Raw genomic sequence first — 25,662 nt, 5'->3', positions numbered from 1 at the left:
CATACCCCAGGGGTTATTCCAAAATGTATTTGTTTTGGGGGGTGCACAGACACCCCCCCCCAGCGGGCAGTGAAACAGTGGAAACCTTAGCTCGCAGTGAGGGAGAGCTATTTGACAGCTCTCCCTCACTGTAAGCAGAGTGTTTTCTCTGACTTGTTGGGAGGTTTCAAAACTTCCGCCAGGTCAGAGTAAACAGTTATGCCCTGAGGATGGGGCCGCCGGTGCATAGCGTAACCCAGCCCTGGAGGGGTGGAGGTCCCCAAGGCCATCTGTTGCTCCTTGAGAGGGGCCCCATGGCCCCACCTCCAATGAATAGCCTGGGGAGGTGTGGTCCCCAGGGCCTGGGGGTTGAAAACAGAAGGGAGGTGGTGGTCACCAAGACTGTGGTGATGGGGGGGCCGAGCGGCCACCCTGCATTCAATTTCTACTTTTGCCCATGGGAGGTGGCAGTCCCCAAGGCTGCTGGGGGGTAGTAATTGTGCACCGGGGAGGTGGCGGTCCCCAGGGCTGCTTTAGCCTCCCTGCATTTCATTTCAGGTTCTGCCACAGGGAAGTGGAGGTTCCTGGGGGCTGCTTTCCGCATCCGTTTTCTTAACAGCCCCGGGAAGGTGGTGGTCCCCAGGGCTGCGGGAGGGGGCGGATGGCCCCCCATTCATAATTTAATTGTCCCCAGGGCCCTGGCCCACCAGGGGGCTGTTTAAAAAATATACGCAGGAGCCTGCACTTTAAAAAAAATAATACAAATATTTTAAAATTTTCAGGCAGATCAGCACAAAAAATATTTAAAAAAATGCTGTTTAAGCCCTGGGGGTCCCTCTGGGACACCAGCACCAGAGCTAAGGGGTCAGGGTGACTCTACCCTGGCCCCTTTTCTTATTTATTTTTTAAACTATTTTTGTGTCCAAAGATGCCTGCCAACACTTCCTGGTTGAAGTGCTGGCAGCCAACAGAGCTCTCAATTTGCCTGCACAAGCTTGTTATTATTCATGAAGTTGTCCCAGCCAGAGATATACACATTTGGATTTCCTTCAATTTCTTGAAAACTACTGAACAGATTTACACCAAATAACCAAAAGCGTAATCTGTGTTCCAAGAGCTAGCTTTCTGCCATATTTGGAGTAATTCTTTCCAGTGGTTTCGGCTGTAGTCGTGTTCAAAGCTCCTCTGGGAATTAACATGGGAATTGCATGTTCTTTTACCCATACCCACCTTTTTCTCGGCCCCGATTGACGGATCACCCCGAAACTTTCCGTGCGCAACAAGAATCACCAGGACATTTCTTTTTTGCAAAATTTGGGAAGCTTCATCAAACGGTGCCAAAGATATAGGCAACTCAAAAAACGATTTGTCTATGGAAACATGGTCCTGACTATAACTACCTACTGGCGACCGTGCCGAGATCACAACGTGTGTTAATAAATGTGTATATTTTTCATTTGCTCTACTACTGGTTATCTGAATCCGATCTGGGTACGTCAGAAATGAGGCTTCAATTAACAGTCAAGCATTTCTGCATGGCAGTTTTATGCTTAATTAAAAATAAAACAACTGAATTGATAGCCCCTCACACACACACTTAACTAAAACAGAAATAGTGCATGGTCCCTTTGTTACGTTGACTGATAAAGGAACCAAACAAAGGGGTAATTAAGAATGGTAACCTTAGTATGTCGACCAGGTGATTTAACTCATGTATGTAAGGTGCAAATAAAACATGGTGAATACTTTTTTTTATATCTCTGCATTAACCATAAAAACTCAGTAGTGGATAGGTATGATACCTTCCTATTTCGTATCCTACTATCACCTACTTTAAGAGTTATACATCTGCAGTTGAAAGTCTATTGCTACAGATAATTACAATGACGCTGCTTTTCTGCTGGCATTATCAAATTCCATGTTGTGCCGTCAAACTCATACTAAGGAGATATCCCTGGCTCATTCTTAAACAATGTGCCAGTGGCTTGTTTATCCGAATATCTGATGAAAGTAAATGTAGGAAACTAGGACACTTTTCTGGATCAACACAGCACTTTCCTGAAGGCTGCAATTCAAACTTAGTTGTAATGAACAGGGCAATAGTTATTTACCCAAGTCACTGTACTTAGACAAAAGAACAGACAAAATGGGAGGGCAAGAATGTGTCCTTTCAATTCAACACAAATCCATGAAATAGAAACTGTCAATTAATCCACATCGATAGCCACAACATAAAATAACGTAGGAGTCCAGTCGGTACACAGCCGGGCTTTTCAAATGTTTTTATTCACAAAGATTCTCCATACACACAAGGACCCGGCCAATGCGTTTCGACCCGAATGCAGGGACGTCATCACAGTCTAAAAAATAATAATGTATATAGGAACACACACTTAAAGCATTCGTGCTTAGACAAAAGAAGTAAAGTTCTCCTACCTGACTATAGTTTAGTATTTTGGAGACTGATTCAGAGACAAAAAGAATTTTTCCTCGATCGCATCCAACAACAAAGAGGAACCCATCTGCAGCCTAGGAGACAAAATGCACACTCAATGAACATGACATTAAAAAATGAAAACAAATCAACACAGATTTGCGCAGGTGAACTGCTAGGCGCTAAAGAAGGTGGCAGCATCAAAGTAAACAGGCGCTCAACAGAACAGGTGCGTGGTCGATCGTCTGCAATGAAAGAGAAATTGTGGAGAACCATAATGGAACATATATAAGGCGAGCAAATGTTTGCTTCTGTGACTGCTCTAACCGTACAGACAAAATGCATCCAATTAATTACTAATTATCAAGTAACAATTTCTAGAGAGTTTGGTCTAAAATAATAAGTTATGAAGCATCACTCAGCAGTGGAAGTGTAACTATTTCCTATTTTTATTCACTAAATTATTCTGGTAAAATATAATTAATGCTAAAGGGTAAAGTTCTTTTGTAAAGTGTTTCCTCCTTTCAAAAGTACTGACCTCTCCATGCATTTTGTATCAAAATATGATCCAAAAATTCACAAAAATAATGTGTATGTTGCTAATCAGACATTACCTGCAATTGTAAATGTTTTGTAAAAAGAATGAATTTAAAATAGGATATATACTGTGTGTAACATTGGTACGCTGTTGGTCATCAAGGAAATACCTAATTCTCACTTACATTTACAAAAGTAAACCTTCACTTAAGTATAAAATTGACAAGAATACTACATTGCAATTACACATTTGCATATCGTATTTACCATTTAAATGTAAATCATTGCAAACAAATGTTAATACTGAAATCACATTAGTGAGTAGACATTTGAGCTTGAACTGATCCCAACAACTGAGATCTTAAAAATCATGCAATAATGTATACTCTACCATTATTTCTTTACTTACCCTGAGGATTAGTTGTCTCAGCTCGTCGTCCTCTAAAAATGAAGGCTTGTAACTGTCTTCTACATAATACCTTTTAGTACCTGCAAATAAATAATCAAACGTGAACTAGATCCAAGAACATATTCTGAAAATTTGAAAGCAATAGAGATAAAAAAAAAAAACTTGCAAAAAATCTAGTTTCCAAGTTTAAATTTCCACATATATTTTATAACACATTAATCTGGGACAAACCTTAAGTCTTTATTTAGCATGATGCTTAGCCTTGACATGTTAATCCAGATCAGCCTTCCTCTCTCCTAGTCAGTCTTCCTCTCTATTCCCAGTGTTGCACTCCCTCCATAATTTTTTTTTTTTAAACAGACATTCACTGAACAAACCAAAGGTTAATGTAAGATTATAATCCGGTAGTAATGTCAATTAAAACATACCATTTTAAACAAACAGAACCACTTAAATTCACCAGCTATAGTTTTCTTAAATAACTTGTGCCCTAAAGTAACTATAACTTGCACCCTGTAATACAGTCTTGTCATTAATTATGTAATTTCAGATGCTGCAGTGATGTCACAGATCACATCTTGAGTAATGTAATATGTGGGGTAATTAGCTGTGCATAGAGGGTGCGTGTTATAGTTAATTTACTGCCTGCACGCACGCCCCCCCAATGTTTTTTAATATGTCCGACCTGGGCCCATAATTGTCTCAGCGTTGGGGTACCAATACACACCACCCACCTAATTACACGCATATATTTACCCTCAGCCCCCCCGATTAAAAGTTTAGGGGCAAACAGGCCTGCATGTGTCACTCCATTGCTGGCTAACCGGCCGAACATTGCCACATTTTTCCCTTTCTCGCATCCACAAGGGGAGGTCATGCATAGCTCTCACTTATCTGTAGATTTCAGTCAACTGAGTCTCAGTCAACTTCCACTCAACCCAGACTTCACTGAATCCTTAATCATTCATGTATTCTAATAGAGTCTCTGCCTTCCCTTTGGCTTCTGGATGCTCTAGCACTGCTACCAATTTTTTTTTCCTGTGACTGAAATTGAGTGATAATGTGAACTTTTTTGACTGAAATATTTGTGCTAAAAATTGTTTAGATTTAAATCCCAACTCTATAGTCTTTTCATCAATTGTAAATTTAAGCAATTTGGTGGACTTTGTGAAGTTAACCGTATGGTCAATATTAATATATATATTATATATATATTCGATTTAGGACAGCCACCTTTCTCCTTGTCAAAACACTACATTGATAGTTTATAAGCGCACAAATGCGTGGAAGGTGTCCTGGAACTGAACATTTAAGGGCAGCTCTACCTGGAGTGAAATCAAGAGAGTAACACCAAAAGAAAGAGCAACCTACCAGACCAGTCAAAAATGACAAGTTGCAAAGAAAAAAAAACCAGACTGTAATCAGATATTGTTAGATCTGGCATTCTTGGGGTGGTTTCCCCAATCTTTTTGCCTCTACCTCCTGAACCTTTGACTGGATTTTGTTTTTTGCTGGTTTTGGTACTCTGGGCACTTTACCACTGCTGATCAGTGCTAAAGAGCAAGTGTTCTCTGTCTAAATTGTGTTTATGATTGGTTATTTTTGATTGGCATATTTGATTTACTAATAGGTCCCTGCTAGTGCACCATGTGTGCCCAGGGCCTATAAATCAAATGCTACTAGTGGGCATGTGCCACCCACATAGGTATCCCTGTAAACATGTCTCATAACTGCCATTGCATGTCTGTGTGTGCAGTTTTAAACTGCTAAGTCGACCAGACAAGTGCACCCACTTGCCAGGCCCAAACCTTCTCTTTTAGTGCATGTAAGGAACTGCTAAGGTAAGCCCAAGGTAGCCCCATGTGCAGGGTGCAGTGTACTTAAGACAGGACATGTATTAATGTGTTTTACATGTCCTGATAGTGAAATACTGCGAAATCCTGTTTTCATTATTGCAAGGCCTATCCTTCCCATAGGTTAACATTGGGATTGCTTCAAAATGTCTTTTAAGTGTAATTTCCCATTGAGGAGCAGATAAAGATTTGGAGTTTGGGGTCTTTGAGCTCACAATTTAAAATTACATCTTTTCGTGAAGGTGGTTTTTAACGTGTGTTAGAAAACACCACTTTTAGAAAGAGGGCATTTTCTTGCTTAACTATTCTGTGCCTCTGCCGGGCTGCTGAATACATGTCTGGATCAGACTGTCAGGTGGGCTGTTTGTGAATTCTCTCTAGACAGTAATACAAAATGATCTGAGGTGTGACCTGCATATCCTAATGAGTATTCCTGGGGTAGAGTGGTGGGAGGAGCTGACGCTTGCACCTAAATAGGGCTGTTCCTGTCCTTACACAATGCAGTCTCCAAACCCCTAGAGTGTGTCTGGGACCAGGGCGCTGCAAAGACTTTCCTTTGAAGTTTGCCTACTTCAAAGGCAGAAATGAGTATAAGTATTGGACAGCTGACCCTACAACTTCAGAATACGTCTGGACCAAAAGGAAACTCTGCCAATGAGAAGAGCCGAAGAGTTTTGAGGAGGAGTACGTCCGCTTTGCTGTGTATGATTTGCTGAGTTGGCGTGCAGTTGCTGCTTCTGCTTTGGAGAGAACAAGGGCTGGACTTTGCTGTGTATCCTGCGTGAGAAGTTTCTCCAAGGGCTTCGACTGAGCTTGCCTCCTGTTAAGAAGTCTCAGGTACATCAAAGACTTCACCTACCAGCCTCTGGGTTCCCTTGCTGAGGACCCTGACTCGCTAGGTGGTGCCCACTTCATTTCCTGGGCCCTTGGGAGTGAAAGCTGGCCTAAAACCAAGAAGAACCCGGCACATCAACTCCAGATGAATCCTGAACCAGTGCCACTGGCCGACTCCGTGCCGCTGCCTGCACTGCGAAGTCGTGGTCCCCGTGGCCTCGCCACTGACACCACCTCACCTGTGTCAGAACCGATGCCTCACTTACGTAAGGGACCAACATCTCACCTCCTGCATAACAGCACGGAACCGATGCCACACTGGCTCCAGCACTGCATAGGCCCCAAAGAGTTTTGATAGAAGCAGTTACTGTGCTTTAACTTCTTATACTTTAATTTCCTTTTTCAATATTCAACTTCTTAGAATGCAGCCTCAGTAAAAAAAAAAAAAGTGAAAAAAGAACATGTTGTTGTGGTCCAAAGTGCCTGCACATATATTATGCAGCATGCTGAACAGGGTGAAGGGGAAGTGGCTTTCACATAGAGAGGATGTAGGAGATATGCTTGCACCCAGATGAGCTAAGAAGAAAGTATCTGCCACCCAAATCTGATGGAGAGGCAGTGTGCCACCCAGAGGGAGCAGCAGGTTTTAGGGGGAGGGAGGTTGGCACACAAAGGGCATGTGGGAGAGAGAGGTGCTGGCAGATAGGTGATGTGGAGAGAGCTTGGTCACCCAAAGGGACATGGAGCACATGGGGTACAAAGGGGCCCACAAAGGGGCAACATGGAAACTGGAGGAGAGGGGACATTCAGAAAGGGTGCACAGAGGGCCTGATACACCAAGTGGCACGTGTAGAACCTGTGGGGAGAGAGTGGGAACCCAGAGGAGATGGAGAAACAAACTGCTGGCACATGGGGAGGAAACAGTGTAAGTCAAAGTAGTATGGTGTTTGTAGGTGATGGAGAGACTGGCATTCAGAGGAGATGAGGAGGAGCCTGCAACCATGGTAAGATAGGAGGCGCTAAGGAAGGCAGCATAGTCTCTGCACGGGAGAGATAAGCTGGAACTCAAAGTACCGTGGAGCATGTCTGGGGATAGGTGGGAGGAGAACAAACAGATGTTTGAGCTTGTGGGTAGAGAGGTGCTGGCACTCACATTTGTCAGATACCATTTCTGAAACAGGTTAGGGTCCAGATGGGGAATAAGGCTCATACCCAGAGGTGATCACCAGATTAGTGCACTGAAGGTCAAACAGTATATGAGGGAGAGGATCTGGCACACATACAAAATAAGAGAGCGATATGTGAGGAGTGCCAGAAGTGAGGGAGATGCTAACACCTTGGATGACATGGAAGCTAGGATGGCATGCAGAACTAGTAACCAGCGGCTATTTATGAGGGCTAACTTCTTGAGGGGGTGAAAAATAATGAGGGATGTGAAGGAGACAAGGGTTTGAAGTCATAGGATGGAGCTGAAGGCATGGCACTCAGAGCCTGTCCATTATCTGGATTCACCTCCAAAAACTTGGGAAAGCATATGTGACTTGACGGTCTCAAACATTTTTGGTTTACCATAAAATGTACACTTGTCTTCTTCAGATCACTGCAAACATCTGTGTGAAATGACCCCTAGCTTTGCAGGCAGCCTGAGCCTCAGATGAAGGTATGAGACCAGACACAAACCCCTGTACACAGGCTCACCTTTTGGTGTATGCCCCCCCCCCCAATCAGACAACCACAAGACTTGGCTGAGTTCTTGGGATTGGCTGGGCTTTGTGTGTTTTTATTTTTAGTGCTTTTGTGCCTCCTGTATTGAAGACATTGTTATGTTTACATTACTTGCACAGCTTAAAATATCTTAATTTTTTTTCACATGGAACCCAACCAAGCCCTTCCTGTTCTCAGGTGGCTCAATTTACTACTAGCCACTATCACTCCCTCCCCTTGAAGCATGAAGCACCCTAGGGCACTCCCACAATCACTTTCTCCAAGACATGCAAACACTTTTTTACCACTTTATTTTAAATGTGACACGCAGACCTGGTTTCCTCTGTGTCCTCTTTTTTGGTGATCAGTTTGAATTGTTGGGAACTTGGAAGTTGCATGCATCATCAGGATTGGGGAGAGTCTGTCAGGTGTCAAACTATTGCGAGCCCTGTCAGGTATTCAGATGGACTGCCCTGCATAAAGGCCCTCCTGTTACCCTCTGGACAGAGTGTATAGTACGAAGGGGCAGTGGCATGGAGTCAACTTGGAGAAAAAATAGGGGTTTCTAGGTAGACCTCTAAGATGCCTCTCCTACTACTACCAGCATGCTGGGCTGAGATACAGTCTTCACATGATGCTTATGAGATGAAATGTGACTTAGTGTTTACTCATGATAATGTTTCCCAGGTAAGAAGTACTATTGTCACAGACTCCCATAGGATCGGAGATTAATCAGGCCTGTCAGGTTTTAATCAGTTGACCTGCAGGTTACATGCTGATCTATTCAGTAGTTTGTTGAAAAGCCCAGGTTCTCCCACTGAGGCTAACAAGCATCTTTCTGCATGGTCAGAGATGTACATAGGTGTTGGACTTTTTGCCTTACACAGGGTCATCCCAAGTCTTTTTGCCTCCTTCCTCCTGGTTTTTCTGACCTCTCGCTGTTGGCTCTAGGCCTCTGAGCACTTTATCACTGCTGACCGGTGCTAAAGTGCCGGTGCTCTCCCATCTAAAGTTGGTATGACTGGCTTATACCCAATTGGCATATTTAATTTACCTATAAGTCCCTTGTACAGTGGTATCTCTATACCCAGGGCCTGTAAATTAAATACTACTAGTGGGCCTGCAGCGCTGCTTGCGCCACCCACTGAAGTAGACTTTTAAACCTGTCTCAGGCCTGCTAGCGCAGGGCCTGTGTGCGCAGTTTTCTGCCACAGGGACCTGGCATCTAAACTTACTTGCCAGGCCCAGAACTCCCCTTTTACTACATGTAAGTCACCCCTAAGGTACGCCCTAGCTAGTCCTATGGGCACGGTGCTATGTATGTAGAAGGTAGGACATGTGCCAGGTTGCGTGGCCTGTCCTAGTAGTGACAAACAGCCTAACTTGGTGTCTCACTGCTGTGAGTGCTGCCTTCTCATAGGATTGCATTAGAAATACCCTGCCTTATGTGTAAGGGGTATTGTCTGATTTATGAGGGGTAGCGTAGGCGTGTTTGGTATGGTTGTGATGTTGATGATGAATACTGCTTACTGGTGTGGGTGTATTTTTTATTACTATCACAGAAATGCCACTTCTAGAAAGTGCGCATTTATCTGTACTTATGACTCTGGTGTTTTGCAGCTTGACTCCAATCCACGTCTGGGCAGAGTGATAGTTGGGGCTTTGTGCATACTTTTCAGACAGCCTGTACACAGGGAGGGTGGAGGTGTCGCAGAGGTGCATCTGCATACTGAATAGACTTCCTGGGCTGAGAGAAGGGAGAGGCGGGGCACACATACATTTGTAAAGGCTGTGCCCTGGCCTCACACAATAGGGTCGTTATCCCCCACTGATGTTTGGAGCCTGTGCTGAAAGGAGAGAGGGGGCACTCCCAGAACCAGTTGTAACTGGCTGGAACCTCCTCTCCCTACCTTTGTAAAACACTGTAAGAACTGACTATAAGTACAGGGGAATTTTCCCCACAATTTGGAGACTCTTGGAATAATCTTGGAACTGGACACCAAAGGCTGAAAGATCTCACCAGGAACCGCCATGGACTGCTGCTGCTGTGCTGACCTGTGACCTGCCTGGTCACTGTGAAGGACTTGCCACTTGCTGCCTTTCCCTTGTGCTGGCCTGTAGCTGGGCCCTCCACCTGAGGACCTTATCTTAAGATTCTGCTCCCCAGGGCCAGGGTGCTGTGGCCCCTGACCCCTGCATCCATTTCTTCACGAGGGGTGCTTCTCCGTGGTTGCGGCTGCCATAGCGCTGATTGCAGCATGCTTATGGAGCCTTGGGAGCTCGTAGGCTCCTTGCTGCATTGTGCCCCTTTAAATAAGATCACCGCAGCGGCCCGGGAAGCTGGAAGAACACTCGCGCACCGTATCGGGAAGGCGCGGGGAGTGCCCCCTTCCCCCTGGCCTCTGGGTTAGGAGCAGGACGCTTCTTTTCTGCTGTTAGGTAAAACGGGCATTATTGTGGGCCCCCCCCCCCTTGGTGGTGTAGTGAATCCTAGTTTGTTTTAACGGGTTAACAGGAGTTAGCTTAGCCATAGGCTTGTAAACTCGTGCCCCCGTCACCCAGTGACTTTTAACCTACTTAGCTTGCTCTGGCTTAGTCCATTTAATTATTTATTTCCTTTAAAATGGCGGCCTTGTTTATAGTTAGGCCACTTGTTATGGGTTCCATTATCAGTGTCACTGCGCCAAGGCGTCAAGATCAAGCACGAAAGACAAACATACAGTAGGCATTCACACTTAGGGATTTTCCCTCTCTATACTTTCGAGGGATTGTTGATATTAATTGCCGTCCAAAGCATGCCTGTTATCTATTGTTATGAATAACACTTATGTCAGGGGACCTTGTAGATCTGTATAAATACAACACACTTTTAGACAGATAATCAGAGGGATTCCGACCAGAGGGCATCGCCACCATCGCTGATACCGATGCTGCAGTCATCTTGATACTGATCCAGTCTTTGTGTCCCTGCGGAGTCTGAGATAGAGACCTCATTCCAAGGTAACGAGGGTTGGGGGCTCCTCTCATGGACACGGTTTTGGCAGATTAGGTTTAACGAACCCAGCTCCTCCTTTTTAGGTAGAAGGTTAGACCTACTCTCCTTAGGGTATTAGGGCTTATTCCATCTTTTAAATATACATATATTTTTATCTTATATTGCATAATGGTGGGGGTCTTTATAACAATGACTCTCCTCTTTACTATACTGTTGCTTGGTATATTCATTATCCTAATCATTGCAGTTCATGCAACTTATCACAAATTGCAGTTATGTTGAATAAAAACTATTATAACTTTACTGCATCTGTGTTATTGCCTTTGTTTGTATGAGACATTATAAATCTGTGAGAAAAGGGTAATTTCCGTTTTAACCACGACAACCCTGAGATATTGTATTTTGAGTCCATGCGTAAGCGACTGCTACAAATCACCTTTTACTATTGTGTTTTCGGTGAGGTACTGCTAGTAAGCCGGTAAGGTTTGGACAACAGTTACAAATAGTTGTAGGAAGAGACCTAGTCACCTACGAACGAAAGTACTGTCACCCTGAGACCAGCAGTCTTGCTCAAAGCAAGAGTCCAAACTACGACATGGCGCCACCAACGATGGTGTTTAGGCACTAATTTACGGATACCCGGACTATCACTGTCTCACAGACAACAGGTACCCTCAGTACCATTATACGGAGACGTCCGTGGTCTTTGGGATAATCCTCCTCAGCAAAACAGGTAACACCTGCTTAGGCTGTAGGTTGTTCGAGCTCGAACTCACAAAAGGAAAAAACTTCCCCTATCTTGGTGTTCCGTTTCTCTAAAAACAACTATGGCTAATACCATAGACATTCCTGCAAATGCTAGACATGCACTTACACAACATTTATTAGCGCATGGCCTTACAGAAGAGGGCGGGGAAGTTACTTTGATTATAGAAGCAACTGAAGCATACCAAACGGAAACATTTTATTGTTGGGTTGCCTTTCCTGAGGCTGACCAACGAACGCACACATTTCACACTTATGACACTGCGGACGTACCCGTAAGGTACGAAGCATACCAGTATCATGAAATATCGCTCACATATCAGGAGCATCAAAACTGGTTTGAAGGCGCCCTACCACATATACTGCGGCGGGTGAGGCTAGGTCCTTTAAGTAATGAAGGGCCGACGTGGCCTATGTTTGCCACATATACACCTCATCCAGGCATTCAGACTATGCCGCTTGTAGATTTAAGGATATTATATAATGAATTAGTGGCATTATATAGACGATTAGTCCAGTTCGTAATGCGAACATTGAACACTACACCAGCGCGTCCAGCACCGCCAGTAGCTGGTGGTTATCAATTGGCTACTGGGATTAATCCACAAACGGTGCATACCATTATGGGAAAAGTGCCCTCGGATCGAGAAAGAATACCGTTCTGGATTGCTCAGAAAACAAATCAGCTGGAAGCTGTGTTCCCCCATACGGGGCCACAGGAGAAACATAGATTGCTCACTATGTGCTTGCCATTCGGGATGGTTCCCTCAGTAGATGAATGTGCCACTTGGGGTACAGTCTTCGCTGCCATTTATACTACCACGCATGGTACCCCTACACTGGCCAATTTGCCGGAAGTATTGAAACAAATACAAACGAGCATGGGGCTGCACCAGCATTAGATCTGGGGATGAAATTGATGCGTAATTTTGACGCCGTCTCCTCGATAATATTGAGTAATATTAAAGGGGAAGCAGTAGCACTGGCGATACGTCAGCGTCTCAGTAGTATTGAGAATACTGTTGAGGAACAAGAAGTGGGCAGTGACTCTGTTGGACAGCGCGGCAGAGGTCACGATATGTCGCCAGGATCTGAAAGATCATCTGGATGCAACAGCAACTAGCGATTACATCGCAGTTGAAACGGCGGATGGCCGCGTACTTCCACCCGATCGGATTTTTGATTTAACAATTCAGATAGAGGGAGACGTGGAACGCATTATTAGTGTAATATTCTGGGATGATCTTACTAGTGATATCCTGTTGGCCGAGAGAGACTGGCCACCTGAACATGTCCGCATGCTCCCACATGGGGAAGATGTCATTTTGCCTTCTTTCTCCGATCTTGTTCCGGAGACAGACAAACGAGCATTAGCTGCTGAATGGGCTTTGGCGCAGGCACCTGCATTATACCGTAATCATGTAGGATGGGACAAGGACTCTCCTTGCCATGTTATTGCCGTTCGGTCTACGCCACACCCGCAGCCACAATACCCTGTTAAACATGAAGCAAAAGCTCCGGTGACGGAGATACTGTCACAACTTGAATACCAGGGAGTAATTGAGCCCTGTACATCGGCAATGAATAATCTGCTATTTCCCGTTGTGAAACGTGATCATTCATATAGAATAGTGGTTGATTATAGGCACTTGAATAGTCATGCACGCACTTATGCTATACAAAATTCACACAGCACAGCGCTGATAAATAATATAGTGCGTAAAAAATACAAAACTACATTGGATATATCTAATGGTTTTTTCTGCCAGAATTTAGCACATGAAAGTAGAGACCTCAGTGCATTTTCCTATGGTTCTCAGAAACGCTTTTGTCGTTTACCACAAGGCTATAAAAACAGCCCAGGACTGTTTTCGGCCCGTGTCACATCAATATTACAGGGGCTTGATTGCGAGGCATTATCATATGTGGATGATATCTATCTCACTGATGACACCCTTGACATTCATCTTGCCAGGGTCGATCGGATAAGTTTGGGATTTGCCACCTTCGGATATAAATTTAATTTTAAGAAAAGCAAGATAGCATTTCTTAGTGTATTGTTCCTAGGATATGAACGATCAAACGAGGGGAAGAGCCTGGCCCCGCACTTCCTAGAGAAGTGTGCTCAGCTACAGCCTCCGAACACGCTTAAGAAATTGCAGTCATTACTGGGTTTCTTTAATTTTGGCAGAACATATATTCCAGATTATGCTGAACGCATAAAACCACTATATAACTTAATTCAGCCCAATTATTCTGGCAGGCAATGGACAATTGAACACACACACATCCTAAGGGACATACAACGAGACATGCTAGAAGCTAGACACTTGTACACACAGGACAATAAAACAAACTTGGTCATCAGAATAATAGCTGGTGCCCTTGGATTTACCTATGTCACCTTTAATGAGGGTGACACGGTGCCAATAGCATACAAATCACATTTGTACTCCAATGCAGAAAAACGTTTTGCTCCTACTGAAAAAATTCTGACGGCAGTTCAGATTGCCGTCATAAAGGAGAGACCGCTTGCCCAGGGGAAACGCATTGTTGTTGTCTCCCCGGTTCCGGCCTTAGAGGCTGTCACTAAAGCAAGCGTTCCTAACGCTAAGGCGTTGCATCCACGCTGGATTCAATGGGCAACATCTCTGACCGCCACTGATGTTGATTATGTGTTTGATCCCAGACTTCAGACACAAGAATTTCTCCAGTATGAACAGGAGTACCCCGCTCCCTTACACATATTGCCAATAGACGGTTATGATACCATCATTTACACTGACGGATCGGCACAACCGGCTGTGGGTACTAAACATCAATACTCGGCAGCTTGCGCAGCCGTGTGCGGGGTAATGGAAGACAGAGTTTTTCGTCCTCATAACACATACACTCAGACCTTAGGGGACTGCACAGCCCAGTTGGCCGAGCTTAAGGCTCTTCTTCTAGCGCTCGAACATTCAGAGCCAGGAACGCAGACTTTGATCGTCTGTGATTCGTATTACTGCGTCCAGTCATACAATGATTACCTCAATCATTGGATACTGAACGGGTTTAGAGATTGTAAAGGGAACACCATTAAACACAAAATATTGTGGGGAAGGGTGGCTGATCTTAAGGATAAGCTGCCATGTGTCCATGTAGTTCATACATTGGGGCACCAACGTGTAGGAATACATGTTGCCGGTAATACATTGGCTGACGAAGCAGCCAAAGCTTCAGTAGCTACGGCTTCTGTGGCTGCAGTGACTCGTTCTCGGACGAGGTTGGATAATGAAATACTGCTTGCCGTTAAAGCCTCGGCTGCAGGCAAGCCCCTTCCGAAAGGATACCCTACGAACTATACATATCATATCAGTGCACAGAATGTTGCTTTTGCAACAATTCCAGATGTTGGTGATCGAGTGATCCCAAATGAAGATCAGAGATTGGAATTAATTACAGTTGCACATGAGGGTGTCGCTTCTGCACATGCTGGTATACAGGCCACTATCCCCATTCTACAACAACGGTACTGGTAGCCTGGTCTATGCAGACGGACTAAACAGTATGTCCTTTGCTGTGACATTTGTCAGCAGATAAAGGGCTCGACTATCAGACGCCCTCAGCAGACATCTCTCTTAGTGTCAGACAAACCACTCCATTGTGTGTACCTGGACCATTGTGGTCCTTTGCAACCTGATGGTGCATACAAATAAATTTTAGTGGCTGTAGATTCCTGTTCTAGATTCCTGTGGGTATGGCCACAGCGGTCGGCTGACGCCCGGACTGTTATTAAAGATTTGCTGATCTTTATCGGTACATATGCGGTTGCAGCATTCCATTCGGACCAGGGCCCTGCATTTGCCTCTAAGGCTTTCAGGGACACCATGAGGACGATGGGTGTTGAACTCCATTACTCCTCACCATACAATCCCGAGGGAAATTCGGTCGTGGAGAGGCGTGATCTAAAGCAGTCCTTAACAGCTCGAGTATTAGGTTCAGGCCGTAGTTGGTTACATCACCTATATGGGGTCCAGAGAGCACTGAATAATCTGCCAAGACGGTCCTTGAGGGGAAAGTCTCCATATGAGGTTCTCTTTGGGACAACTATGTATGTTCCCGATCTTGATGCCCCTGGTATGGTGGCAGCAGAAACACCATTTGACATAAAAGAACGTCTCGCTGTTTTACAGGAGCTTCAACAATTCTGTGATGATAAATCATCTGCAAGCGCTGCCACCTTGGGAATAAGGGATTTGGCGAAAACTTCGACTGGCTGGATTCCTAGCGTTGGGGATCTGGTTCGTGAGAAGATCGCTGTGAAAAAAGAATTTGGTCCAGCATACAGAGCACCTGTACCGGTCTTGGGGATAAAAGGCTCCAGGACTGTCATCCTTCCGCCATTATCTTTTTCCAAATCAAACAGATTCATCTCCATTGATGACATCAAATTACACCATGTGGCCGATTCTTCACAGTAGACCAGGAGGTCTCTTGGGTGGTTCCCGATCCCCTCTCACTACCCAACAGGACATCCCTCTACATAGTAGGATGACCATCGCTACTACTGACTATGCAACTATGTCAGCTGCTGTTCCAGACACTTCCTCGACCATGGGGAGGGCGGAAAATGAACTTTTGTTGGTTCCTGTAACAACTTCGGAGAACGCACCGCTACAGGATTTGGCTGTATTTTACACGAACACTTCCACGACTGGTAACATCATCTATCATGAACATCCACGAACAGTGGATGGGAATTCGATGAGTCCTGTGTTTGCGGAGACTTCCTCTGGCTATTTTGTGGACATTGATGATTTTTCTTCAGATTCATCCTCAACTGTGACTAACAAACTTTCCAGAGGTAGCAAGTTCAATCAATGGCTTAAAAAGAACTATTTGATATATCCATGGAACTATCTCTGGTTCTGTTTGACATTTATTGCATTGTTTTTATGGATTGGTTTTGTGATTGTTTTCTTTTTATTAATTAATGGTCACTATATTGCTGATCGCTCCTCAGTGGAGCCCGTTGATGTAATTTTAACACCGCATCACTCATCGCATAAGGTCCGACGTGATTTGTCCCCTGTCAATATTACAGCTATTCCCATTTCTGATGGGATTGTTTGGGACAAAGTTCAGTTCGATATATACGGGCCTACAGAGATAATTCAAATACCATACGTGTTCAAAATTTCTATGTCTGATGTTATTACACCTAATGTTGTCTCTGATGATTGGGATGTCCGAACAGTGGATTCCATGCTAAATGAAATGAAGGACTACTCCGCTTTTGGTAGTGATGATGTATATGATTTTACAATGAATTATGGTGAAATGTTCTGCTATAATTACTGGGGACATCACTACCTGCACCGGGCAACAAGATATAGGCCTCTTTTTAACTACACACAATGGGAACATTGTTCAACACCACGGGTGGGGAGTCCAAAGTATTACAGTGACAAATTCACATACTTTTCTGGGCATGATACAACAAAAGCTGAATCTTATTATTTTAAATTGCCTAAGACACACATTAGAAAATTGTTGCTAACAGATACAAAATTGATTTATTCGGATCCCTTTGTTTCCCGACTTTCAATTGAGGGTTATGAATATTGGAAGAACACTATCGATTTGAAGACTGTATGGGGGACGCAGGATTGGCAGATACAGGTTAGGGAGGCTTTGTTTCGAGCTTGCTTAATTCCTGTGCAAATGATTTTTTTAAATGACACTGTTGAGCAGACATCATGTCTAGGATTAGCCAAAATAAAGGATCTAAACACGCCCAGTATCCCTACACCGACAAAATTTAAAGATTGGCAACACTTTCTAAATGTTTCTGAGGATAGGCTAGATGCATTGGTTAAGGGTGGTGACTATAATTCTTCACTTTCCAGTCCCGGGGGATGGTTGGTATGGCCCACCGATACTGATGAGTGTCAAAGGCGTTTTTTGAACTCTTCAGGGGGTTTTTCCATTCATAGACCAGACCCTCGCTTTTTGTCAGGTCAGCATGCTGGTATAATTACAACTTACAGTGTGGGCACGCTGTGCCAACAATGGGTACAAATGAACACCTTAACAGCGGTGAAACAACACCTGAATACTATTTCTGACAGTATAGACCTACAAGATTTCCTATTAGGTCCTAGAAAGCAACGCTCGAAACGGTTTTTATATGCCATGTATAATGAAATTTGGAAACTTTCTCAAATTGAGGCTGCTGCACGTTTACGGCAACGTGATAAAGAAAATTTGGAAAATACATTAGCTGTTGTCGACAATGGCATAAACACACTTTCCAACAGGATTTATTCCCTGTCGAATATAGTGTCATCCGCTATTGATATCACTCAGACTGATTTGTCTCGGTTATATCATGGGCAAACACAGCTGCGTTCCATCATGCAGCTGAGTTGGGCATTGCAGACACTGAAAAGTGGCCATATTCCATGGAAATACCTTAATGGGAGTGAACTATTTGCTGCTTTTAATTTTTCCGGGGAACAAGTGACAATGGCTAAAAGAGAGGCTCGTTTCACCTTGCTTCAAGTAGAAAAATTAGATAAGTTGCCCTTCACGGTAGCAGAGAGTCCTTCAACTATCTGGCTCTTACACGGCATTATTAATTTACCGTTTTCAACGTTTCGTTTCTCGAACTGCCTGAAACATCTTGCAGTGGGACGATATGAACGGCTAGGAGATAGCTTTATTAAGGAAGAGTGGGAGTTGCCCTTTGAGTATCGATGTCTGAACGGCGAACAAGAGGTCTTTCTTAGCGGAGGTGAATGTGAGACTACTGTTCGTCATTCCATGATATGCAAACAGGTGTCTTTTCACGGTCTTTGCAATGCCGGGGTCGCAAATTTGGCCTGTTTTCTGAAGGGTACTCCCGTCCCCTTGATTCGTTCAGTGTTTCATGTTCTTTCTAATGGGAGTTATGTTCTTCTGAGCGATGACAGCTGTTGCGGCTTGCGACCTGGAATTGCCTACGCGATCTCAGTCACGAAGGTCGTTACGTGTTGTGGCCATGTTTTGTTTCCCCCCCACACGAGAGATACAAGTATCTGAAATGTGGCCCCACATTGATACTATTAATGTGAACTATGACAAGTTGAGCAGACTGAAGGCGCTATTGTTTCAAAAACAGGTCGCCTTGACATCCGCAAAAGAGACGTATGCTCTCCAGGTTGCGAGATCATCAGCCGAGATACAATCCCTTTTAAATACCGATTTCCCCATACACTTTGGAGAGTTGGTATCGAGAATATTCAATGCTTCAAGCACCACTGGGATTGTTCATTTCTTTAAGGCTGTCGGGTCTGGTTTCGTGTCCATCTTCCAGACTGTCTTCGGAGTCATCCCATCAGCCATCCATTCACTCTTTTCCAGTGTGTTTGGTGGCTTTCCAATTATTTTGGCTTTAATTGGCGGACTACTACTGCTATATTTTCTGATTCGCGGTGGTTGTTTCTTTCCAGCGACACAGAGCAATGGAGCCGCTCCCGTCAACCCCGCTGTGCCGTGAACGCATGGTTCGGATCTTCGGTACACCTTTGCTGGTGGAACTAGAGTTTGACTGGTCATTGTCATTTCGGCCTCTACTACGGTGTGTACAACCGGTGTTCCGCTGCATATGGTGTCTCTTTGAACATCTGCCTATGGTCTGTCTTGCTGTTGCACCGACATCTCCTGTGGACCACGAACTGCTGATGTCCCCGATGAGGGTTCATACACGGTCATGCCCCTTGAGATGGAGGTTGCTCCGCGAGGCCACCTATGAGCCTTCTGTTATACAAACTAACATGGATGAGAACGCTGCAGCGAGTGTCGATGCACCGATGAATATGGCTCACTTCTGCTCTGTGGATCCGTTTGTCCGCCCAGCTCTCAATTTCACTTCAGACGATGTTGACTCATTTTTGAGATCCTTGAATGGTGACTTCGATGACATTCTTCAAGATCCTGCATATAGCACATAATTTGATGAATTAGCTTGCCAGTTCCCGATTCTAATAAAAAAGGCAATTATACTATAAGTTTGCTATACTTGTCATGGTTGATATTAAAGTCTCTGAAATGTTTTTTAAGAAACAAATTTTATAACACAGCATTCGTTAAGTTTTTTTGCTTTTTAGTTCAGTAGCAGCTTTTTAGCGATTGGGTTTTCTTTACCTTCATCATACCGGTTACGGCAATGGGGAGGGTGTAGTGAATCCTAGTTTGTTTTAACGGGTTAACAGGAGTTAGCTTAGCCATAGGCTTGTAAACTCGTGCCCCGTCACCCAGTGACTTTTAACCTACTTAGCTTGCTCTTGCTTAGTCCATTTAATTATTTATTTCCTTTAAAATGGCGGCCTTGTTTATAGTTAGGCCACTTGTTATGGGTTCCATTATCAGTGTCACTGCGCCAAGGCGTCAAGATCAAGCACGAAAGACAAACATACAGTAGGCATTCACACTTAGGGATTTTCCCTCTCTATACTTTCGAGGGATTGTTGATATTAATTGCCGTCCAAAGCATGCCTGTTATCTATTGTTATGAATAACACTTATGTCAGGGGACCTTGTAGATCTGTATAAATACAACACACTTTTAGACAGATAATCAGAGGGATTCCGACCAGAGGGCATCGCCACCATCGCTGATACCGATGCTGCAGTCATCTTGACACTGATCCAGTCTTTGTGTCCCTGCGGAGTCTGAGATAGAGACCTCATTCCAAGGTAACGAGGGTTGGGGGCTCCTCTCATGGACACGGTTTTGGCACATTAGGTTTAACGAACCCAGCTCCTCCTTTTTAGGTAGAAGGTTAGACCTACTCTCCTTAGGGTATTAGGGCTTATTCCATCTTTTAAATATACATATATTTTTATCTTATATTGCATAATGGTGGGGGTCTTTATAACAATGACTCTCCTCTTTACTATACTGTTGCTTGGTATATTCATTATCCTAATCATTGCAGTTCATGCAACTTATCACAAATTGCACTTATGTTGAATAAAAACTATTATAACTTTACTGCATCTGTGTTATTGTCTTTGTTTGTATGAGACATTATAAATCTGTGAGAAAAGGGTAATTTCCGTTTTAACCACGACAACCCTGAGATATTGTATTTTGAGTCCATGCGTAAGCGACTGCTACAAATCACCTTTTACTATTGTGTTTTCGGTGAGGTACTGCTAGTAAGCCGGTAAGGTTTGGACAACAGTTACAAATAGTTGTAGGAAGAGACCTAGTCACCTACGAACGAAAGTACTGTCATCCTGAGACCAGCAGTCTTGCTCAAAGCAAGAGTCCAAACTACGACAGTGGAAGGGCCAGTGGAGGCCCGGGGGGGCCTCCAGAGATCACAAGCTCCCGGGAGGGGCCTGTCATTAAACCGGAGGGGGTGCGTGGTGCCCCCCCTCCTGCCCTAAGTTGTTTTTGCTGGCTTTGGCCCCCTTCGTGAGGGCCGGTTGAGGCCCTGGGGGGCCCCCAGTAATCACGGTCCCCGGAGGAGCCTGTCTATAAAAGAGAGGAGGTGCATGTCGCCCTCCTCTGACCCCAGAGTATAAGGGAGGCCCCCGTTTTGCGCATAGGAGCACCGGGGGCCCCATTGTTCACCTTCTAGGCACTGGAGGTGCCTTCATCCAACCAGGTACTGTTTAAAGGACCAATATAGTTGCAATCCAAAGTTCTTTCTACAGACTTTTGTTTGATTCATATATTACCTACCTGCGTTTGATGTTTTTACATATGTGTATGCAAATGTTCCTTTTATGGACATGCTTGCTAATATGTTTTTCTAACTTGCCATATGTTTTCTAATGTTCCTACTATGGGCATTTTATGATATTCTTATGACAAGTGCTGTGATGTAATACGTGTTTTCCTGACTACTGCTTATGTTGCAGAATACTGAGTAACCTGTGTGTTATGTGTGACTACTGCTAGGTTGCAGAGTAACTAATGTGTAACGTTCTGACAACTGCTAAGGTAGCAGGATAGTACTGATATGTGATGTTTGGTCTGATAATTGCCTTGTTTACAATACAGTATATTTTCATATAATCTGGTGTTCTGTTTCCTTTGTGGTGGGGATATTGCGTCACGTGTGTTGTGTGTGTTGTGCAAACGCTTTACACATTGCCTCCAGGTTAAGCCTGACTGCTCGTGCCAAGCTACCAAGGGGGTGAGCAGGGGTTATCTTGGGTGTGTAACTCCGTCACCCTGACTAGAGTGGGTAAGTTCTGCCTGGCTGAGGTGCATACCCTAGCCAACCAGAAACCCCATTTCTAACAGTAGGTATAAGTTATGAATTGTAGTCAATTGTCATGCCTTTGCTTTTGTGTCCCATCTAAGACAATAATGTGGAGCTTAGTGAGCCTCACATGGGACCATAAATGCTACAGAACTGTTGGTTGGTATGAAGTGGGAGACTATTACAATTGGGTGAACAATCTGTCATAGTCGCTGTGTTATTAGAGACTCTGGCATGTACAAACCTGTATAAGCATTTTTTTTATTATGAATGCAAGCAGTCTGTATTCGTTTCAGTACATCTCACACACAGTACCAGGATAATTGTCCTTTATTTATGTCTTTTACCCTTGTGCCTAACAGTCCTTTCTCTGTGTCTTTAGCCTTGCTATGAACATGTGCCGCACCCTGCTAGTGCACACGTTGCTGACGTCATGGTTCCTTGGCCACGCCGACTCCAATAAAAGTCTGCCACGCCCTATCACAGGCACTTGCAGTGAAGAAGTCTTGGCTTCGGCATCACACTGTGTTCAAGCAGTGAGCGGTGTTTGCCAACATGGTAAGGCATGTCTATTTGATGTGCATCTTGTATATTATTATTTAGTTAGCGCTTTAATCCTGGTGCACTTGAACTTGTCAGTTCCTTAAGGCGAGTACAGAACGTGTTCTGCGACAAGAGAGCATACGCTTGGTGGGACTTTGATTCTTGCCATAGTAATTGTAGCAGCACTTATGATGGCAATCCACTCAATCAGAGCACACCTGAGGTTAAGGTAGCCAGTGCATGAACATTTACAATGAGCATTGCAGTACATGAATGTTTACAATCAGAGCTGCATAATGACATTGGTGAATAATACAAAGCAGCTTAAGGAACACTGGATAAGTGAACTTCTGGCTGATTTTCTAACGCTCATTTCTTGAACCTTTGATACCAAGCACTATTAGGCAGTGAACCTCCCTGAGCCTTATTACTGTGCGCAACTTGAATGCATTTGAAGAGTGAGCATTGCCTAATCTTCAGACTGAAGCTACATAATGCCACAATTCTGTTGTTATGTTCTGCGTAGCAAGTTATTAATCCCTTGGTCACAGCAAAGCACACACAGTTTTCTGACAGTTAAGAGCCTATAAAGAGTATTGCTTGCTTAGTAAAAACTGTTATAAAGTCAGTGTTGAAATCCAGAGGTCATCGCTAATTATGGAATCATCTATTCCAGTTCTCCCTCCACACAGTACTCTCCCTAACATCCTTTCCCTTATCTAGCAATTCTCAACATCTGGTAGTTTTGAACTCAGAGTCGGTGCTGCTTGATAGATGGGCTTTGAGGGTACTGCTCCTGAGGTACTGTGAGACTGTCATCTACATGCAGAACCTTATCATAGAGAAAACTGGTAGGTCTTGAAATTTAAAAGTGTCCACCACTGTCATGAGATAGGGTTCTGCAGAATACCAGCAAACCTTTGGTTGATTAAACCTGTGTCTGAGATATTGGCACAGTAATACATTGTATACCATGAGCACAGGAACTGGTTTGATAAACCACATGGAGGCACAGATTTTCATTAGCAGTATAGCATTCCTACTAGCGCAAGTCACTGAAACTTTAACCTAAGGAAGAGGCGTTTGTAGGCTGGTGGAGGGAGAAGGAGGGCAAGTAGTCCCAGGAGAGGGTTGGCTACTGAATTGGAGTCAGGCAAAGTTGCAGCATGGGCAGTATTCACATTGAAATTTGCGGCCGTCAATGAGGACATGTCATACGTAGATACAACATTCACCTCTTCAAGAGACAAATTTCCAGAACCACCAAAGAAAAAAAAGTAAAAAAGTGCTTTGTAAACCAATGACCGGAAATGTAGCCAAAACTTTAGCACAAAGATGTGTTCGGAAGGCATGTACAAGGCAAAGTGAAGCATATGCAATGGAGACTTTTTCATTGCCTGTGGAGGAGTACCGGATAACAAAATGCATGAAGCAGATCAGGGCATACAGAAAATTCCTTCAGCAGAGCCAAGTTGGCAACAATTTCAACATTCCATTCAAAAGAAGCCTAAGTAAGCCAAGTCCTACTTTACATAAAGAGTTTTGCTTTACAGAAGAAGCAACCAGTACCACCTTATCTACTGAGTTACATGTAATCCATGTACACTCCGATTGTATTGGCAGCACTCTCTGCAAGGCTTCCACCCCAACAACCCACTGCCAGTCATCTTGTAATTTCATACTAATTTGCTGAAATGTACAGCAGTGTCCAAGTCAGAATACATTTAAGCTGCTTCTTTCTCCTGTTTATTCCTGGAGCAAATTCTAATTACTATTGGGCTGGCAGATCAAACCTTCTATTTGAATTAACAGCTTCAAGCCCCATCATGTTAACTATTGTCTACAACATTGGAGACTTTCTGTGCATGCTAGTTATGTCTGTACACTTTCTTTTTCAGCTTAGGTCACAGTAGCAGAGGAGACCCAAGTGTACCATGCTGTTAAAAATCACATGTCCTCCCCTCCATCAATTGAGGGCTAAGGCTATCCAAAGTCAATTATCCTGGCTTGCCCAATGCAAGAAGACCCTCATGCAATGGCACAAACGCATCATGCATCCGTAAAATTGTACTTGCATCTGTATCCTTGCTTCAAGCATATAAAGACCTGCAACGAATATGCTTCAATTTACAGGGAAGCATCCAACAAGAGAAACATTATGCTAAGATACACTTTAAGATGGTTCAGTAACAAAATTGGTGCAACACACTTTTCTAGGTTTTAATATGATGCAACTGAGAAAGCTACTACAATTGCAACACAGATTGCAAACTAATTAAATGAACAAGGCTTTGAATTGAAAAATGTAGCTGCATACTCTGAAGACAATGCAGATGTGAATTATTGATAACATAATCTGTTCTTCAGCTACTGAAACAAGTTAAGGAAGATATTTTTCCAACAAACTGTCCTGCACACATCCTAATTAATTGTGCTAAATGCGCCAAAAACAGCCATCCAACTTGATTTTGATCCATTTGTTTTGAAAGTACACAAAAATTGTTCTTCTTTAGTAAAATGAACAACAGAGTTAAAAGATTTTTCTTTTGTGGACTTGGAGAAGGAGCCGTTGTTCTGCCATGCTCCAACGTGTTGGTTCATCTTGTTTCCAGCCATCACTCATCTTGCAGTGCTGGACCTCAGTGATATTGTATTTCCTTAGCCTAGGACAAGAAAAAAACTGCCAGCGCTATATGGGATATTCTAAGACTTGAAAGTGGGGAGGATACTATGTTTCGGGGGCATCCTACCTTTCCGTTTACAACACACTAATCGTTTCTAATACTCCAGTTTCAGAGGGATGTGTTGGGAAACCCTGAATTGCCCGATGTCTTCATGATATAGAGGAAGAATTTAAAGGTCAGAGTAGAAAACCAGTTCTTTGGTTTCTAGTACAGAACTAATTCAGTTCAAATGAATCTCGTTTAAGCAAAAAGCATGGAGAGTGGTTTCTAGAAAGCTGTATAGCATACCTGAAAAAGAGGTTTGATTTTCTTTTTACATCTATTACATGACAGCCCTGGATTAATTTGAATTGCTCCTAGTCAGACTTCAATTAATTTTCTCTTCGGAACAAAGAACTTCTTAAATCTGATCTAAAGCTTAATTTTTAGCTTATGTGAATACTTTTCATTCTGTAATGATTGCTACTAACTATGCAATAATGATTTCATTTCACAAGACTATTATGGTTCACAATGCAACAGAATAGCCATTGGGCCTTACTAAATTAAGAATGTACTTCCATTAATGCTTAGTCTTCCAAACTCTGGCTTCTGCAGCAATGTCAGAAATAAGCATTATGGATTACCCATTTGTAGAGTAGTAGTGTATTAAAAAAAGTGCATTCAGAAACTTTTGAATGT

At 43.6% G+C, this 25,662-nt stretch overlaps 1 protein-coding gene across 1 annotated transcript in view; it reads right to left on the bottom strand.

Annotated features, from left to right (window-relative positions):
- BMAL2 (basic helix-loop-helix ARNT like 2) overlaps positions 1-25,662 on the bottom strand; it is a 198,864-nt gene that overhangs the window by 80,396 nt on the left and 92,806 nt on the right. The window contains exons 6-7 of the mRNA XM_069228622.1: positions 3,360-3,439; positions 2,416-2,508 (exon numbers count right to left, since the gene is read on the bottom strand). Coding sequence (XP_069084723.1) covers positions 2,416-2,508; positions 3,360-3,439 — 173 coding nt within the window. The remainder of the gene's footprint in view (positions 1-2,415; positions 2,509-3,359; positions 3,440-25,662) is intronic.

Source organism: Pleurodeles waltl, chromosome 4_1, assembly GCF_031143425.1.
Source record: "Pleurodeles waltl isolate 20211129_DDA chromosome 4_1, aPleWal1.hap1.20221129, whole genome shotgun sequence".
Taxonomy (NCBI): domain Eukaryota; kingdom Metazoa; phylum Chordata; class Amphibia; order Caudata; family Salamandridae; genus Pleurodeles; species Pleurodeles waltl.
This window is presented reverse-complemented; position numbering and strand designations above follow the sequence as displayed.